Genomic DNA, 18,913 nt, shown 5'->3' on the forward strand with positions numbered 1-18,913 from the left:
ATAATTTTTATCCCCCACTGGCCGAAAGGCCCGAAGGGGGATTATGTTGTGGTGAAGTCTGTCCATCTGTCTGTCTGTCCGTCCATCCCGGAAAGGGTTCTCGCCTTCTGAAATCAACTCCTCTCACAATTTTTGGAGGAATTTCACGAAACTTGGGAAAAGGCTTTGTTATAGGACAGTAATACGCATTTTGCAATATATTGTAGCGGGGGATATTGTGCTCTCGGAGCACTCTTGTTAATACAGCTTATACCTAGAGCAAGGGTCAGTAGTGAGTGTTAGTCATTTTCCAGTTAGATATCAAACAGGGTGTTGCTGAATGAGTGGTCCAAGCCTGGTGTGGGATGAGGAGTGTTTCTCAAAGGCTGTGGGCTATGATTCATATGGAGCCTGGTAAACTCTTTTGATGATTAATGCTGAAGAGGAATGATGGCACTGGAACTGGTCATTGGTGATTTTGTAAAATAGTGAGTCAGCATTTAAGAGTAATGACTAGTTCACACTTGACACGTTTCTGAAGCATTTTTTTTCTAATGCGCGTTAAACACAAATGACTTCCATTTTGATAAGTCTTTCGATCAGTCCTGACTCCCTCAGACACGTGCAAGACATGCATAAAACCCAAGCCCATGTGTCCTGCTCTGAACTGTATTTACTGTAGTTAACGTATAGCCTAAAGCTAATGAACATATGAGGCTCCACCAGCACTCTGATACTATGTAAATGGGAATACATGAAATAGTTAACATCCAACGGTAAATGCAACCATAAAGCTGTCATTAAAGCCTGGATGAAATGAATGCATTTTTTCTGCATCATGTTAACATTATATTTCTTAGCTTGGTAATGTTTCTGAGATGGGAAAAAAATGCTAGCATAGTAGTATTATCTACATGAGCTTTAAATGAGAGGCTTGCATCAGTAATTACACCAAGGTCTTTTAGTGCTGTATATGATGTAAATGAAAAGCCATTAAGAGTTGCCACCTAATTAGAATGCTTATTTCTAGCTGCCTGTGGACCCTTGTAGAAGTACATTTGCTTGTTGGAATTAAGTAGGACAAAGTTACTCAGCGTTTAATGTCCTTTACCCACTCTGTCATGTCATCTGGTTTTGTTGAAACATACTGCTGTGTATCAGCATAGTAATGGAAGCCAGTACCATTTAACAATTTCATACTTTATAACGGTCAAATCTGAGCCAGGTAAGAGGCATTCCCTTTAACCCAGACAACTTTTTTCCTAATTTGTCTATAACAATATTTTGATCTGCACAGCACTGACTATGCATTGTACATCATCCAAGCAAAGAGCAGTAACCCTGATCTGAGGCCAGTAGTAGGTAATTTGCTACTTTAACCAGTGCTGACTCAGTATTGTGATAAGGCCTAAACCCTGGCTGAAATGTGTTTGATTCCTTTGCATGTTTTCTAGGATCTTGGTGATAAAGGCATGGTTGATTTTATAATATCTATGGCTACCTATAGTTTTACAGCTGACATGGGTCAAGGTTTTTTAATCAGTGGTTTGATAACTGATAATTTAAATTATTTAGGTATTTGGCCAAAGGGAGTTTTTATTATTTTTTTAAATAAAGTTCCATTGCTTCTAGTAGTATTTTTGATTTAGAAAATGCAAAGATATCAGATCTAGTGTTCAAGTTGATTTATTATTATTATTATTATTATGAGGAGGAGGAGAAAAGTGGAATTTATTCAGGCTGATGAATTGGGACAACTTTTGTTGATATATTGGTCTCTCTGTAATATTAGTATTACACTAAAATATTAGTGTGAAATTCATACTTCATTTTCTGTGTATGTATTCCTCCCTTGACAAAAGGGATATTATAATATTCATATCCCCTACAGATATCACTGTTGAGTCATTCACTGAGAGATGGGGAGATGACCAAGCAGAATCAGTTTGCTTTGCTGCTTGTCTCTCCCTGTGTGTCATAGCTGAAAGACCAGTTTCCTCTCAAGTTTCATCTTGCCCTGTCCAAATTTTTTCAGGATTCTTTTTTTTCCTGCATCACTTCATTTTGTTAGGACTTTATGTCCAGTAAACTGTTGTCAGCAACAGTGGAACCAGAATGTGTGGATCATCAACCATCATGCATTACTTTAATAAGGTGCATCAATAATGCCACTGTAATCTTTGCTTTGTGTTATATTACATAACGTCACTATATGCCATTACAGCATACCCAGAGCAGCCTGGGGAGCAGTTGGGGATTAGGTGCCTTGCTCAAGGGCACTTCAGTCATTCCTGCTAGTCCAGGGAATCGAACCAGTGACCTTTTAGTCCCAAAGCTGCTTTGCTAACCATTAGGCCATGGCATCCCCAGGGTGTTGATTTATACCCTGTTCTTGTATGAGCTTCCTGTGCCAAATAATTGAAGGAACTGTCTCTTATGTAGAACTTTCCTAATAGAAATTGTTCTTGGCTCTACAGCTTCTCAGTCTTGTTTATATTTCACAAGAAGTTGCTCATTTAGCCATCAAATTTACACCCGTTCATGTTTTTTTGCTAAATGTTAGTGATTTAAAAGCTGATTAAATTGTTGTCTTGCTCTCTCAGTGGAAGGGTTGCCACAGGTATACTACTTTGGCCCCTGTGGGAAGTATAATGCAATGGTTTTGGAGCTGCTAGGTCCCAGTCTGGAGGACTTGTTTGACCTATGTGACCGAACATTCTCCTTGAAGACGGTCCTCATGATTGCAATTCAGCTGGTAAGCATGGCTTTCACTAAAGGCTCAAAAAAGCCACAAGTCTGTGATCTGTCCTTTGAGTGGTTTACAATGTGCCTCTTATCTGATTGCATGAGTGGCCCTTTTTTTTATTTTTGGTATTCTTGCACATCTGACTCTTCTTGTGAGGGGTCTGTTAATCAGCTGACGAGTTGAGTCAGATGTGTTAAAAGAAGTGGAAAACCAAAAAAAAATAAAATAAAGAGCATCTTGCTGTCACTCATCTATGTACCTGCTAAAATTATCATAACAATCAAGCCTTTTTTTGGGTGTAACCTTGCTACATTAACCTCTAACTTGGTGTTGCTAGTTAGTTCAGGTGGTATAGTTTTTAACTGTTGGATGATTTTATTATTTTGTTTGTGTATATGCAGATAACTCGGATGGAATATGTCCACTCAAAAAACCTCATCTACCGGGACGTCAAGCCAGAGAACTTCCTAATTGGGCGTCAGGGCAGTAAAAAGGAGCACATCATCCACATAATTGACTTTGGTCTTGCAAAAGAATACATCGACCCAGAGACTAAAAAACACATACCTTACAGAGAACACAAGAGTCTGACCGGCACAGCACGTTACATGTCCATCAACACACATTTGGGAAAAGGTACTCCGACACATACAAACACCTTGACATTTTACTCTGAGTGGTTTTATATGTACCAGCCTTGATTTTGGTTTATTGAGCTGCGTGTTATCAGATGGTCTATTACAACTTGCGTTGTTTATATATAATTTTTTTTTAAAGAACAAAGTCGGCGGGATGACCTGGAAGCACTTGGCCACATGTTTATGTACTTCTTGCGGGGTAGTCTGCCATGGCAGGGGCTGAAGGTCAGTGTGACTGTCGGCATTATTTCCCATCTTTCTTGAATAAGGCACGTGTTTTGCTAGTTTACTGGAATAAAGACAGGATGATTTTCTCCCCTGTGCAACAGGCAGACACACTGAAAGAACGTTATCAGAAAATCGGAGACACCAAACGAAACACTCCCATTGAAGTTCTCTGTGAGAACTTTCCAGGTATGACTGAACCCCTCTCTCTGTCTTTTGATGATTAATGCTAAGATAAACTTAAAACTCCATTTCCATAAATTATCGCATGCCTATTCCTAATTGAATTGCATTTATGTAAAAGAACAGCCTAATGTCCTGTGGGTAATATGAGCGATTATGTTAATGGTGTACATTCTAACAACATTCTGTAAATTTAAGTTGAACAGTAAAGCTATATCCAAAAATTATATTCAGCAGGCCTATTAATGATGCTCCTGAATGGAGGACACTCGGACAAATTTTGTATGACATGATAGTCAGACTAATGTGATGATATAATTTTTAATAACTTTAATGATAATGAATGCCATATTGCAACAACAGTTAATACATAGTTCTTGAATGGGGCTGTTATACTGCTATGTCCTTTTAAATCTCTATAGAGGAGATGGCTACGTACTTGCGCTACGTACGGCGGTTAGATTTCTTTGAGAAGCCTGATTACGAGTATCTAAGGACTCTCTTCACTGAACTATTTGAAAGGAAAGGATATACCTTCGACTACACGTACGACTGGGTCGGCAGGCAGATTGTGAGTATTTACTGTAAAGAGTCACAGCTAATAGTAGGAGCTAATCTGTGGGTCCTTTGGCATTTGTTAATAAAGTGGTAGTTTAAATATTGTATTTCTCGTCAGAAGCTGGTCTTGCGTGACTTTGTAGTTTGTGACCTCCTCTGAACAGGCCTGAATTTCTGTTTCTCTCTTAGCCGACGCCAGTCGGGTCAGTTCATGTGGATTCAGGAGCCTCTGCCATCACTAGAGAATCCCACGCCAACAGAGAAAGACCTTCACAACATCAGCCACTGCGGAACCAGGTACACAGCATCAGTGTAATATATTAGTAGATCGTTGCGAATTTGAAGAGGAAAATGTGATTCAGATCAGTTTGGATATTTAGCACCATGTTAGGTGTGCATTGTATTGAAGGTATAGGGAGAGGTCATGAGAGAGTGAAACAAAGAGCAGTGGAATCAGGAAGATAGCCTTGGAGAGCTAAATTAATTTTTCCATCCTGGAAAAGCTCCAGCCCCACCCCCTTCCTCCAGTGGCCCCACTGCATCCTGATTTGCTGCGCTGCTTGGGCTCCATTGGCCGAGCTGGAGTGGTGCTACTCTTTCTGTCCTGATGCTACTCTCACTGATCTGACTGCTCACTGCTGTGGGCCTACATTCATGAAGCATCTCAAATTGCTCTTTTAGGATTAGTTATATTGACCATATTCCGACTAAAATGCTTTCTGAATCTGGTTCTTTCATCGAGACTCATAAAAACAAAATATAGTGATGATGCAAGATAATAAGCGTGAGGAGAAAAATGAAGCAACCTGTGCTTGCCTTCTGTTCATTCATCACAATTAGCAGCCATCCTCTGTCTCCATGGGCTTCATGCACATCACGATTGGAAGGACGTTCTGTCCAAACAGACACAGACTCCCAGTTAAAATCCCCTGCAGGAGAACAAACTAGCTATAGCCTTGAAATATGCTAATACAAGATCACATGGATGGGTAATGTGTTGTTTTGGACTGATTTTATGGGACAGTATTACTGAAGAAGTGCTTGGGTTTTTTTTTTTGCTTGAGAGTGGCTGAAAGGAGAGCTGAATCATGGTGAAGATTAGCTTCTTGCATAATCATACTTATTTGGAAAGTGCTCCTGAGCTCACTCAAGAGGTCCAGACATGCCAGTCGCTTATGCCTTTTTTTTTTGTTCTTTTCAAGTCAGTTGGAGTTAATTTAACTTTTCTGTGTGTGTGTGTGTGTGTGTGTGTGTGTGTGTGTGTGTGTGTGTGTGTGTGTGTGTGTGTGTCATTACCACATCACTGCATCACATTCACATGTCCAACACCTCTCTGTCCTGTCGCTATCCTCCATATTTGTTTTTTGTGCTCTGTATGTGCAATGCATGGCCACCCGCATCTCTCTCGCTCCCCCCCCCCCCTTTTCGCTGTGGTCTGGTTGCTTTGTGGGGGGCAGAAGGTCAGCTCGGAGCACAGGGGAGCATGGGACGCCCAGCCTCATCGGCACACCAACCTGTCTTACCTGAGTTCGTATATGGCTTCTGACCGGCATGGGGGCTCTGCACAGGTAAAGCGAGGATCTGCACGCATTGGCTCTCACCTCGTCTCTGCCGCACCACAAAGCTAAAGCATTGCTGCTTATTTTCTTTTAATTTCTCCCCTTCTTTTCCAACTAGCTGAGCAGTAGACTCATTTGTTGGACTTCTCATGAATATAAATCATTATTATTATAAGACGACTTGCATGAGGTACACAAATATATGCTGAACATGTCATTTTCAAACCATTAAAATAATCTGTGTAGAATAATTAATTGTGGATTTTTTTTTTTTTAATTTAAGCCAATTAAATGAATAAAATTGGTCTAGGAACATATTTGCACCTTTACCCTCATACAGAATACAAGGATCGATGACTGACTATTTCATTCTGATTGATCAAATACATGACTAGCTAGCTAACAGCTAATAAACTAGTTTGCACTTATCACAGGTAGGCCCATGGGATTTTAGGATCTGTGTGCTGTTTTATTAAAGGAATACTCCGGAGTGAAATGCTTTTTAGGTCTATTTTCGCATTATTGGGAGTGCATACGTTGAGTTGCTACCACAATCACATCAATCGGTTGTGTTTTGAGAAAATTCGTTTTTTGTGATTTCAACCAGAAAGCGCTAACACGGCAGTGCGCGGGGCATGTCTTTTTGCCAATACAAAACGCTAGTTTTAAAACCATTGCAAAGCTCAAAACAACATGACAGTTCTGTGGAAGTGAGTAGAGGGTTTCTACAAACAAAACGAAGTGTCCCTGGCTCTGTAAGTGCACGGACAGCGTGTGTACAAGAGTAAATATAAAGCCAGTGACCTTCCCTGTAGTTGGGCTTCCTCAGACACCATCTGCAGGGGACAGTCCGTAAAAGTTGAGGCCACTGCCGTGTTCGCGCTTTCCGGTTGAAATCACAAAAAACAAATTTTCTCAAAACACAACCAATTGATGTGATTGTGGTAGCAACTCGATGTATGTACTCCCAATAATGCGAAAATAGACCTAAAAAGCATTTCACTCTGGAGTATTCCTTTAAGGGGGCCAGTTCACCCTTCCCAGAAGCCAATTCATTGTTTGTTTACATACGGACCACTGCGTTTCAAAAGCATGTGACCTGCTACTCTGCGAGCTCACTATACAGCAAAACCTTTGTAACGTCACACTTTGTATATCTTTCAAAACTCATCTCAAACCTTTTCTTCATTTACATGTCATACATGGATCTTTGAACAAAATATGCCTTATCTTTTCTTTCCTTTGAGGCTGGCCACAAGACAGCCGAGGCCAGTTCAGGTCCATTATAATGAAATAACCATACAAAAACAGACTCCATCGGTCGAAAGAATTTAAAATATAGATACTTTTGGCAAAATATCTTCAATTTCACATTACCGTTTAATATCTATGGCTGAGGATGTCGCTGAATTGTTGCGGTATCACAAGCGTCGAAAATGGCAACTCGCTACTTGGCGCAGAGGCTTCTGGGAAGGGTGAGCTGTTCCTTTAACCGGGAGCCGAACCTGTAAAAGCTCATCCAAGGCTGCATTCAAACATCTGCAGCATCTCTAGTAACTTGCATACCAGGTACAATTGGTTCAGAGCCATGGAGCTTATTTTGTGACCTCACAATCTGTCACAAAAATAGGAATTTAGCGCTAATTTGCCCAGACGAGATAATGACAGTCAGCCATTAAAAAGGCGTTAACCATTTTGACAACCATGGCATTTGAGTTCAGAAGTAGTTGAAACTGATCCGTAAAGTTATGAATATTTTTCAAGTTTCCTTTTCTTGATATTTTTGTTTATATTTGATGTGGTTTGTGTATGCTCAGACCTTGTTGAAGAGAACTTGGGAAGCAACAGTGCTGGTGCAGTTGTAAAGCCCCTGGCAATCTGGTTTTAATTAGGGATGTTAACCGATGACCGTTTGACCGGTGGTTGACCGAATCAACGTCAACCGGTTAATTTTTTTTTTTTTTTTTGGTTGTCGGTTAAAAAAAAAAAAATCAGTCGTTTTGAAGCTGCCGATCTTGGAGCGGAGAACCTGGAATTTTGTGTTGTAAACGCTTGGGGCATGCCATGCGGTGTAAGGACGACAGCTGACAAATCAGAAATACCCATTCAGTCATGTCCCGCCCTCCCACCCCAGTTGAAGACAGCTGCCACTCGGCGAGAGAAAAAAGTGTAGACACAGGCTTTTTAGCTTACAAATTACTATTGTGTTGTTTTTTTTTTAATTATTATTAGAAGGCACATGGAGTTTAGTCCTGCCTTGGCCAGTGCATTCTGAAAGTATGTTTCAGTCTGTAGCCAACAATGCATGTTACTGCAGATCATATCTCTCCACACAAACTAAAGGCGCAGATGCCGACTTTTTCACGGCTGAATCGTGCAGATCCGATTTTTTTTTTAGGGGGGGGGGTTGGAGTGTCTGAATAATTTCATCAGAGTAAATTCTGTATTAAAATTACTAAATAAGCAAATGCCGTTACAGTCCATGAAACATAGGAAGTATGAGAAGAAAACAGTAAATCAGAAAGCTGCGCACATTTGCGCAGTTTCCGCACAAACGTGCGCAGCTTTCTGATTTACTGTTTTCTTCTCATACTTGTACTTCCTGTTTCATGGACTGTAACGGCATTTGCTTATTTAGTAATTTTAATACAGAATTTACTCTGATGAAATTATTCAGACACTCCAACGCCCCCCCCCCCCAAAAAAAAGAAAATCGGATCTGCACGATTCAGCCGTGAAAAAGGCAGCATCCGCCAAAAGGCGCGCCGTTTGCATCCCTGTTTAAACTCGTAGGTTAACCGACTTTAACCAGCTAATGAGGCTCGGTGGTCGGTCAAGATTTTTTTTTAGTTTTCGCCATCCCTAGTTTTGATACAAAAGATCTGGCATTTAATTTGTAATTATCGGTGGTAAATTCAAGCCATGTCCATTCTATGGCCAAAGGCATGTGGACACCTGACCTTCACACCCATATGTGCTTGTTGAAAGTCCCATTCTAGATTTAGTCCCCCTTTGCTGTTATAATAACCTCCACTCTTCTGAGAAGGCTTTCTGTTAGATTTTAGAACATGGTTGTGGGGATTTGTGTTCATTGAACTACAAGCTACAAGTTGGTATTCCAGTTCATCCCAAAGGTGTTCAGTGGATGTGGTCAGGGCTCTGTGCAGGCCAACGGAGTTCTTCCACTCCAAACCACGACTTCATTGAGCTCACTTTGTGCACAGGGGCATTGTCATGCTGGAACAGGTTTGGGACTCTTATTTCCAGTGAAGGGAACTTGTAATGCTATAGCACATGAAGACATGCTATACAATTGTGTGCTTCCAACTTTGTGGCAACAGTTTGGGGAAGAATCACATGCGGGTGTGATGGCGAGGTGTCCACGTATGTTTGGTTATATAGTGGATTTCTAACTATAAATTGATGATACCCAAATGCTACAAAAAGTCCTATTTGTGCCTAACCATAGATATGTGCATGTAAGCAAGCTTACTGATTGACAGCGGAATCTCCCTGGCAGCATAAACAGCGTGTGAACAGTGCTAGTGATGGAGAAGAGCTTCCACATTGCTTTTAGTTTTTATACTCATTATGTGGTGTGCTGGTGTATTTTCTATACATTTCTAGAGGCACTAAATGTACAGTGCCTTGAAAAAGTATTCATACCCCTTGAACTTCTTCACGTTTTTCCACCTTACAACCATGAACTTAAAAGTTTTTTATTGAGATTTTATGTGATAGACCAACACAGAGTAGCACATAATTGTGAAGTGAAACGAAAATGATAAATGGTCTTCAAAATTTTAAACAAATAAAAATCTGAAAAATGTGATGTGCATTAGTATTCAGCCCCCTGTACTCTGATACCTCTAAATACAATCCAGTGCAATCAACTGCCTTCAGAAGTCATCTAATTAGTTAATAGAGTCCTACTGTGTGTAATTTACTCTCAGCATAAATACACTTGTTCTGTGAAGGCCTCAGTGGTTTGTTAGAGAACACTGAAGAACAAACAGCATCATGAAGACCAAAGAACTCACCAGACAGGTCAGGGATAAAGTTCTGGAGAAGTTTAAAGCAGGGTTAGAATATAAAAAAATATCCCAAGCTCTGAACATCTCAAGAAGCACTGTTCAATCCATCATTCAAAAATGGAAAAAGTATGGCACAAATGCAAACCTACCAAGACATGGCCGTCCACCTAAACTGACAGAGCGAGCAAGGAGAGCACTGGTCAGAGAAGCAGCCAAGAGGCCCATGATCACTCTGGAGCAGCTGCAGAAATCCACAGCTCAGGTGGGAGAATCTGTGCACAGGACAGCTATAAGTCGTACACTCCACAAATCTGGCCTTTTTGGAAGAGTGGCAAGAAGAAAGCCATTGTTGAAAGACGAGCATAAGAAGTCCCGTTTGCCAGAAGCCATGTAGGGGACACAGCAAACATGTGGAAGAAGATGCTTTGGTCAGATGAGACCAAAGTTGAACTTTTTGGCCTAAATGCAAAGCGCTATGTGTGGTGGAAAACTAACACTGCTCATCACCCTGCACACACCATCCCCACTGTGAAACATGGTGGTGCTATGGGGATGCTTTTCTTCAGCAGGGACAGGGAAGCTGGTCAGAGTTGATGGGAAGATGGATGGAGCTAAATACAGGGCAATCCTGGAAGAAAACCTGTTGGAGGCTGCAAAAGACTTGAGACTGGGAAGGAGATTCACCTTCCAGCAAGACAATGACCCTAAACATACAGCCAGAGCTACAATGGAATGGTTTAGATCAAAGAATATTCATGTGTTAGAATGGCCCAGTCAAAGTCCAGACCTAAATCCCATTGAGCATCTGTGGCAAGACTTGAAAATTGCTGTTCACAGACGCTCTCCATCCAATCTGGCTGAGCTTGAGCAATTTTGCAAAGAAGAATGGGCAAAAATTTCAGTGTCGAGATGTGCAAAGCTGGTAGAGACATACCACAAAAGACTTGCAGCTGTAATTGCAGCAAAAGGTGGCTCTACGAAGTATTGACGCAGGGGGGCTGAATACTAATGCACACCACATTTTTCAGATTTTTATTTGTTTAAAATTTTGAAGACCATTTATAATTTTCGTTTCACTTCACAATTATGTGCTACTCTGTGTTGGTCTATCACATAAAATCTCAAAAAACTTTTAAGTTCGTGCTTGTAAGGTGGAAAAATGTGAAAGTTCAAGGGGTATGAATACTTTTTCAAGGCACTGTAGTAGATCTAAAATTCTATCAAGATGCAGTTAATGCAGATGGTGTGAGCAAGAAATTTCTAGTGATTGGTTCACTGCAAAAAAACCGAAGACTGAATTTGAGGAGAAAATTCCTTAATTATCTTGCTGCATGGACAGATGATTTTACTTGACAAGACATCTTGAAATAAACTGCTTACAATCTAGAACTAGTTTTAATAATCTGAGTCGGTGTCTTGTATTCTTCTAATAGGAAATGCTAGCTCGTTTCAGCTATCTAGCATTCAAGATATTCTAACTTGCTAAGATAGATATTTTTGCAGTGTAGAAGAATACAAGACACCAACTCTGAGATTATTAAAACTAGTTCTAGACTGTAAGCACTTTATTCCAAGATGTCTTGTCAAGTAAAATTATCCGTCCATGCAGCAAGATAATTTCACTAGTATTAAGGAATTTTCTCCTCAAAGTCAGTCTTCAGTTTTTTGCAGTGCACTTTGGTACAATGAAAATAGTTGCACCCAAATCAAATCAAACTTGAGAAAAAAGAAGTTTGAAAATCTTTTACATATGCGAATGAGTCAAATGAAAAATCTTAAAAGTGCAACAAATTAGAATTGAAAATTAAAAAAAAAAAATCTCGAGGAATCTGAACACTACAGTAGATGTACTGGAACACCTGAATTGGATGAAATGGAGATGCAGACAAATGATACACTTTTTTGACACCTGTCAACAATGTACAAAACTTTTTTTTTTTCATTTGACTCGCCCTTTAAAAAAAAATGTTATTTTCTAATTAAGAGTTGACCTAGGCTTTAACACATGACCTGCTTTTTGATTGGACACCATCTGTGTTGCAGATGATCAGCTCAACCAATGGGGAGCTGAATGCAGACGACCCTCTGGTAGCCCATTCCAATGCACCAATAACAACGCAGGCAGAAGTGGACGTAGTGGATGAAGCCAAGTGTGTTTCTTTCTTTCTTTCTTTTTAAATCTCTCTCTTCTATATCTGTGCGCCGTCTTTTCCTTGCCTTCTTGCTGTGAAGCTTTTGTCCTTGCAGTCTTCCCATCTGGATTTCGCCGGGTCTTGCTGTTTCTCTTTTGCACCACTTCATTGTTGTCATCTGTTCGTACGTGTGCTCTTGCCTTGTGCATGTGTGTATTGCGTTTCCTGTCACCCTCGATATGTTGCATGGATTTTTCACTTCACCTGTTTTATGTGTGTGTGTACAGTATTAATCTCTATCTCTCTCTCTACGCTTTCTGTAGCTGCGTGAAAATGCTCAACTTGTGGTGAGTCTCCCTTTCCCTGTACTCATCCCAATTCAGGGACGGGCACACAGGGGGAATGCTAGTACTGATCTAGAGAGCTAATGCTTTACATAATACAGTACTATCAGACTGGCTGGACAGGGTGTCTTGTCTCTCACTAGCTAACTTTAACAATATAATCATTATTTGCTTTTGAGTTAACATCTCCTCCATATTAAGTGTTCTCAAGGCAGCAGCCTAGAAGTCATCTGACACGATGCCATGTGTCTTTCCCAGCAGCATGTCTATACGTTGTCTTACTAATGGCCATGTTGTTGTTTGTCGTCGTGTTGTGCTTTTGGTTTTTTGTTTTTTTAAACTTTTGTGTGGTTCACATGACGACCTTCACAAACCCACTGATGTCTCTTCTTGTAAATTATAACGGATATGCAGGCATGACCTTGACACACAGTTTTGACAATAGTTTTTATCTTCTTCTTTCCCCTCCCCAGGTGCTGCTGCTTCTTCAAGCGTAAAAGGAAGAAGAGTTCCCCGAGGCACAAATGAGCCAAAATGTTCCTCTCCTTATTTTCACTGCACTGCTGATGTGAGCCTCTCCGTGGAGATGCATTTACAGCTGGAAAATTTCAAGGCCAATACATACAGTACATTCATTGGCCCTGCAAGAACGTTAAAAGTCCAGAGGCACCTGGACAGGACTGTCTCCCCTTTGCACTCTTTTAATTTGCCTTTTCATCCTGATATTCCTTTATTTGTGTATTTTAATGTTTTTACGGATATCTGTCCCTATGAAGTGCCAGTCAGTAGTGGACAGTCATGCTGCATTTCTTCCTGAAGGGTTGTATTTTGCTATGGACATTTTTAAAAGGACATCTTGTGTCACTTTTCCCCAAATGTTCAACCATTTCAAGGACTTTTCTTGCTCTTGTGTTTGGCCTGTTTATTGTTGAGTTGGGTTTTTTTCTATCCGTTTTTCCCCATGCTTTTGGATGGAGAGGAAGTCATCACTTGGTGGTACCTGGACTCAATAGCACAGATTACTTCCACTTCGCTGCAGTTTCCGTCTATGCCGTTTGAATATAAACGTCCATTTACTGTATGCATTGTGTATTACTTGCACCCATAAACACATGATCACCGTTTCGTCACAAAATAACCCATTTAATGCAAAGTTCAAAACTCCACAATACAATAACAGTCACATTGAAATGAATGTGTTACACTGGAGACAAATATTATTGCATGTAAAAGTGCAATACATACATCAGTATGTATACGTGTATGAATCTCTAAAGGAGTTTTGCCTAGATGACTGGCTTTTGAAGGATTTTGTCCCCTAAGATCAAAATCTTGGAAAAAAAAAAACCCTCAATATATTGAAGTATTTATTCTGAAGGTATTTGTGGCATGTAAAATGTTTGATTAGGTAACCAAAAGCCATATTTCATGGAACTGTGTATTTAATCGTATTGTAGTTTGCATGATCTAATCCATGGCTTCTCTTAATACATTTACAGCAGGGGTGTAAACAGGAAAGCGCAAATCAGTCCCACTCATTTGCTATGTGCTGCTGTATAGAATCTTTCAGCTTTGGATGTGCAATACTCATTCCCAAAGTCTTAAAGGTTAGAATTGTCTATCACCACTAATTTTTTTTTCCCCATTTTGTCTTATTTGTGTGTTATATTTTCAGATTATGAAAGCTATAGAAAACTGCTTCCCCACAGATGAGGCCAACAGATTAAACTTGACAGTAAGTTTACATATATTGATGGTTTCTGTACCATGTAGGTTTGTGCAGTAAGAAGGAAGTTATTGCTCATTCACGTTGTCCGGTCTCTTCTCTCATGTCCCCTGCTGACGATGCTGTGTTATGACTTGATGCAGCTCTGTAATCCACACTAGCCAGGTCATTAAAAGGATTTTCTCGGAGTAAAAATATCAGGACAATAGCTTTCGAGGTTTGGACGAGCTCCTATCCTAACTATATTACTACTGAGTTTCTGACTGCAAGCCTGTCATAACTTGACGTGTGGGGTGGGGGTTTTTTTAATCTTTTTTTTTTTTTTCCCTCCTGCAACTAATTATCCTGAATCATTATTAGTTGTGAAGTGTGTTTGTCTTAATACTCAAGATACTACAGAGATGTTGGGTAAACAGTATTCAAGCTCTTTGCTCCTTGATATACTCAAGTGTTTGAGAGAAAGCTAAATTAACTTTCTTTCATATGTATCATGTTCTGGAATAAAAGCATCTACATTTTTTTTTTTTTTTAAATCAGGTTATATTTTTCCTCAAGCTAGCTTTTGTTTGGGTGAATGTTTCTTAATGTGTAATCTAATAAGCAGCTGCCTGTTAATAGCATTAATTGTATTGCAAATCTTTTGTACTGTAGCTGTTTTTTTTTTTTTTTGTTTGGTTTTTGATTGAATATGGATTAATAATTGTGGCCTAAATGATGGACTTGTTTTCAGATTTTTCCTTTAAACAATTTTTTTTTTTTTTGCGCGCGTGTGTATTTAATGAACCATGCCTCAAATGGGAAATTGTATGGTGTGTTTCTGTGCATTTACAGTGCAAATGACTGTGGTTACTTTATTTGTAATTTTATTGATTGTGAATACTTGTGAATATTTTTCTTTTATTTTCATTTATTCGGAGAACACTAAGGTCTCCATGGCACCTCCTGGTGGGGTGAATGATTGGATCTGTGCTTTTCTCCTAAATTAGCCATATGATGATAAACAAACAAACAAAAAAGTATATATAAAATGTAAAATGCTTATTTGCGCATAATCGTTTAAATTATCACTTTAAATTTGTGTTGTTTGTACACTGATTGAACCAGTGTTGAAATCATTGTAGCTGAATGTTTGTTTTCATAAAGAACCTTGGACTAGGTGGACCAGATTTCCATTATGTACGTTTAATTTAGTCCTGTATGGTTGATACTGAAACTGATCATACGCTTATGTTTGGAATTCATTTTGGTTGTTATTCTTATTGGAAGTCTTATCTTTTGACATTAATTTCTGTGTTATTTTGGGGCAGGAATACTACAGTAGTGTGACTGTAATGTTGCCTTTGTTCCCCCTAGTCTGTATCTGCTTTGAGTCATGTAAACACTGGTTCAGTGGGGCATTGCAGAAAACTTGTATTTCAACCTTTTTCTTTCCTTTCTGCACCTATCGTTCCAACACCATCCATTTGTGTGTTGTCAACGATTCCACACTTGTTTACTTTTACTGTTTAATTCCTGAGTACACTGAATGTGCTTACATACAAACATGTCCTAGAGGAGTGAGGGCATGTTTATGGAGATTATTCCTTATGAGTAATCTTTCGTCTTTCCTCAAAGCTACAGTCTTAAAAACCCTATGGCCTGGTTCCCTGTTCACACATTATGCCTTACTCAAAAAATGCTTGAGAAGTGAAACAAGTCTGGAGAGTGAGAGAACTGTATCATGTTAAAATTGATTTGATTTTTGCAGATTTAGCTTGAGAGAGGCACATTCCCTTATTTAATGTCCCAACCCCAGATATGATGGAACTGACACCACTAATGAAACCACACTGAGATCAATCAGGATCTGTCCTGTTGTAAATTATGTAAAATATTTAACTGTTTGTCTCTTGATGAAAACGAAGTCTATTACAGAGCTGGGTTTTATTTTAGTCCTGGTTTAACCTGTATAAAGTAAGCCTACACTGATACATGAAAGCAAAGGAAAGTTAAGGGAAAGTGACATTCACAGATTTTTCCACTATTTCGACCTTGTCTTGGACTAAATGCTGTTAACGAGCATTTCTAACCAGAAGCTTTGTTCATGTACAGTAGTATCAGGGCTTAATGTATGAAATGTATTATTACTGTTTGTTAAAATTTTGAATGTCATTTCCTAAATCCTTATGCTTTAACTGTGCTAAAGGGCTCCAGCTGTGAAGAATCCATTAGGTTTTGGGAAGCTTTGTGTTCAGACAGAGGGGCAGCCTCCCTGTGTAATGGCCATTATTCAGAGGCACCGATATATACTTTTTATTCCTTCAACCCAAAGGGGTAGGTCAAGTTTGGTCCCTTTTTTAATGTAAAATAATAATAAAAAAAATCTCTCTCTTACCCTTCACTCAGTGTCCGAGTCGTTTTGTGTTTGAGGATCAGATGAATGATTTAAAAATCATCCTAATTACATTAGAAGTCACTCAGACATCATATAATATACATTTTCCCCTTTTTATTCCAAAATGTTTTGAACACATTCTCAAATGTGCAGTGTCGGTGAACCGGACACTGTAGCCTCAGATTTCCGGTATGGTGACAGGAGAGAAACCCACCGACTTCTTCTGCAAGTCAAACAAAACCCAAAAATCAACGCCGTTTGCTGATCATGGCAAGTGTCCGAATGGGCCCCACTCCGAGTTTAAATTAGAAATAAAATTATATAATTTATTAATTTCAAAAGTTATGATATTGCTATAAAATAGGCGCCGCCATTTTCGCTGAACCGGATATCCGGCCGTGACGTAGAGGCAGTTCCACCAGAACTCTGGTTCCTATAGCAACAGGGAGTTCTCGAAAGGGTTTTTTGTTGGTGTTTTTTTTTTGTACATTTGCTGTTCAAACATGGAAATGGGTTTGAACAAAAAAGGGATTCAATTGTATATTTTTGAGCCAGAATATGAGCCCGGAGTACAACCCCGATTCCAAAAAAGTTGGGACAAAGTACAAATTATAAATAAAAATGGAATGCAATGATGTGGAAGTTTCAAAATTCCATATTTTATTCAGAATAGAACATAGATGACATATCAAATGTTTAAACTGAGAAAATGCATCATTTAAAGAGAAAAGTTAGGTGATTTTAAATTTCATGACAACAACACATCTCAAAAAAGTTGGGACAAGGCCATGTTTCCCACTGTGAGACATCCCCTTTTCTCTTTACAACAGTCTGTAAACGTCTGGGGACTGAGGAGACAAGTTGCTCAAGTTTAGGGATAGGAATGTTAACCCATTCTTGTCTAATGTAGGATTCTAGTTGCTCAACTGTCTTAGGTCTTTTTTGTCGTATCTTCCGTTTTATGATGCACCAAATGTTTTCTATGGGTGAAAGATCTGGACTGCAGGCTGGCCAGTTCAGTACCCGGACCCTTCTTCTACGCAGCCATGATGCTGTAATTGATGCAGTATGTGGTTTGGCATTGTCATGTTGGAAAATGCAAGGTCTTCCCTGAAAGAGACGTCGTCTGGATGGGAGCATATGTTGCTCTAGAACCTGGATATACCTTTCAGCATTGATGGTGTCTTTCCAGATGTGTAAGCTGCCCATGCCACACGCACTAATGCAACCCCATACCATCAGAGATGCAGGCTTCTGAACCGAGCGCTGATAACAACTTGGGTCGTCCTTCTCCTCTTTAGTCCGAATGACACGTCGTCCCTGATTTCCATAAAGAACTTCAAATTTTGATTCATCTGACCACAGAACAGTTTTCCACTTTGCCACAGTCCATTTTAAATGAGCCTTGGCCCAGAGAAGACGTCTGCGCTTCTGGATCGTGTTTAGATACGGCTTCTTCTTTGAACTAATAGAGTTTTAGCTGGCAACAGCGGATGGCACGGTGAATTGTGTTCACAGATAATGTTCTCTGGAAATATTCCTGAGCCCATTTTGTGATTTCCAATACAGAAGCATGCCTGTATGTGATGCAGTGCCGTCTAAGGGCCCGAAGATCACAGGCACCCAGTATGGTTTTCCGGCCTTGCTTCACAGTGAGGATGGTGTGTGCAGGGTGATGAGCAGTGTTAGTTTTCCACCACATATAGCGCCTTGCATTTAGGCCAAAAAGTTCAACTTTGGTCTCATCTGACCAAAGCACCTTCTTCCACATGTTTGCTGTGTCCCCTACATGGCTTCTGGCAAATATTGTTCCACTATTTGTCAGCGCAGAATTAGGGGGATTGGTGATCCTCTTCCCATCTTTACTTCTGAGAGCCGCTGCCACTCCAAGATGCTCTTTTTATACCCAGTCATGTTAATGACCTATTGCCAATTGACCTAATGAGTTGCAATTTGGTCCTCCAGCTGTTCCTTTTTTGTACCTTTAACTTTTCCAGCCTCTTATTGCCCCTGTCCCAACTTTTTTGAACTGTGTTGCTATCATGAAATTTCAAATGAGCCAATATTTGGCATGAAATTTCAAAATGTCTCACTTTCGACATTTGATATGTTGTCTATGTTCTATTGTGAATACAATATCAGTTTTTGAGATTTGTAAATTATTGCATTCCGTTTTTATTTACAATTTGTACTTTGTCCCAACTTTTTTGGAATTGGGGTTGTAGAAGAAACAAATAGTGAGAGTGATTCCAGAGATGGCGGAAGATAGTGGATTAACTGGACACAGAGGCCGCGCAAATCAGTTACAGTTTATGATCTACAAGAAACTACCCAGGAGAGCAGCAGCTGCCTCTACAAACAGGTTAATAAGCATAAAATGTGGCAAGAGGATCCTTAGTTGTAGTAGTAGTAATA

The 18,913-nt window shown here is 39.7% G+C and overlaps 1 protein-coding gene across 3 annotated transcripts in view; it reads left to right on the plus strand.

The window, feature by feature from the left end:
* LOC132881777 (casein kinase I-like) overlaps positions 1-16,504 on the plus strand; it is a 54,518-nt gene extending 38,014 nt beyond the window's left edge. Inside the window, exons 5-13 of one of the 3 annotated variants that reach the window (XM_060914651.1) lie at positions 2,583-2,734; positions 3,127-3,361; positions 3,503-3,588; positions 3,693-3,777; positions 4,194-4,342; positions 4,519-4,626; positions 5,787-5,897; positions 11,966-12,072; positions 12,872-16,504. In XM_060914651.1, the coding sequence (XP_060770634.1) occupies positions 2,583-2,734; positions 3,127-3,361; positions 3,503-3,588; positions 3,693-3,777; positions 4,194-4,342; positions 4,519-4,626; positions 5,787-5,897; positions 11,966-12,072; positions 12,872-12,926 (1,088 nt within the window). In that variant the 3' untranslated portion in view covers positions 12,927-16,504. The remainder of the gene's footprint in view (positions 1-2,582; positions 2,735-3,126; positions 3,362-3,502; positions 3,589-3,692; positions 3,778-4,193; positions 4,343-4,518; positions 4,627-5,786; positions 5,898-11,965; positions 12,073-12,871) is intronic. The other 2 variants (XM_060914648.1, XM_060914650.1) reach the window with 2 other exon arrangements.
* The last annotated feature ends 2,409 nt before the right edge of the window (positions 16,505-18,913 follow it).

This window comes from Neoarius graeffei, chromosome 2 (assembly GCF_027579695.1).
Source record: "Neoarius graeffei isolate fNeoGra1 chromosome 2, fNeoGra1.pri, whole genome shotgun sequence".
NCBI lineage: Eukaryota > Metazoa > Chordata > Actinopteri > Siluriformes > Ariidae > Neoarius > Neoarius graeffei.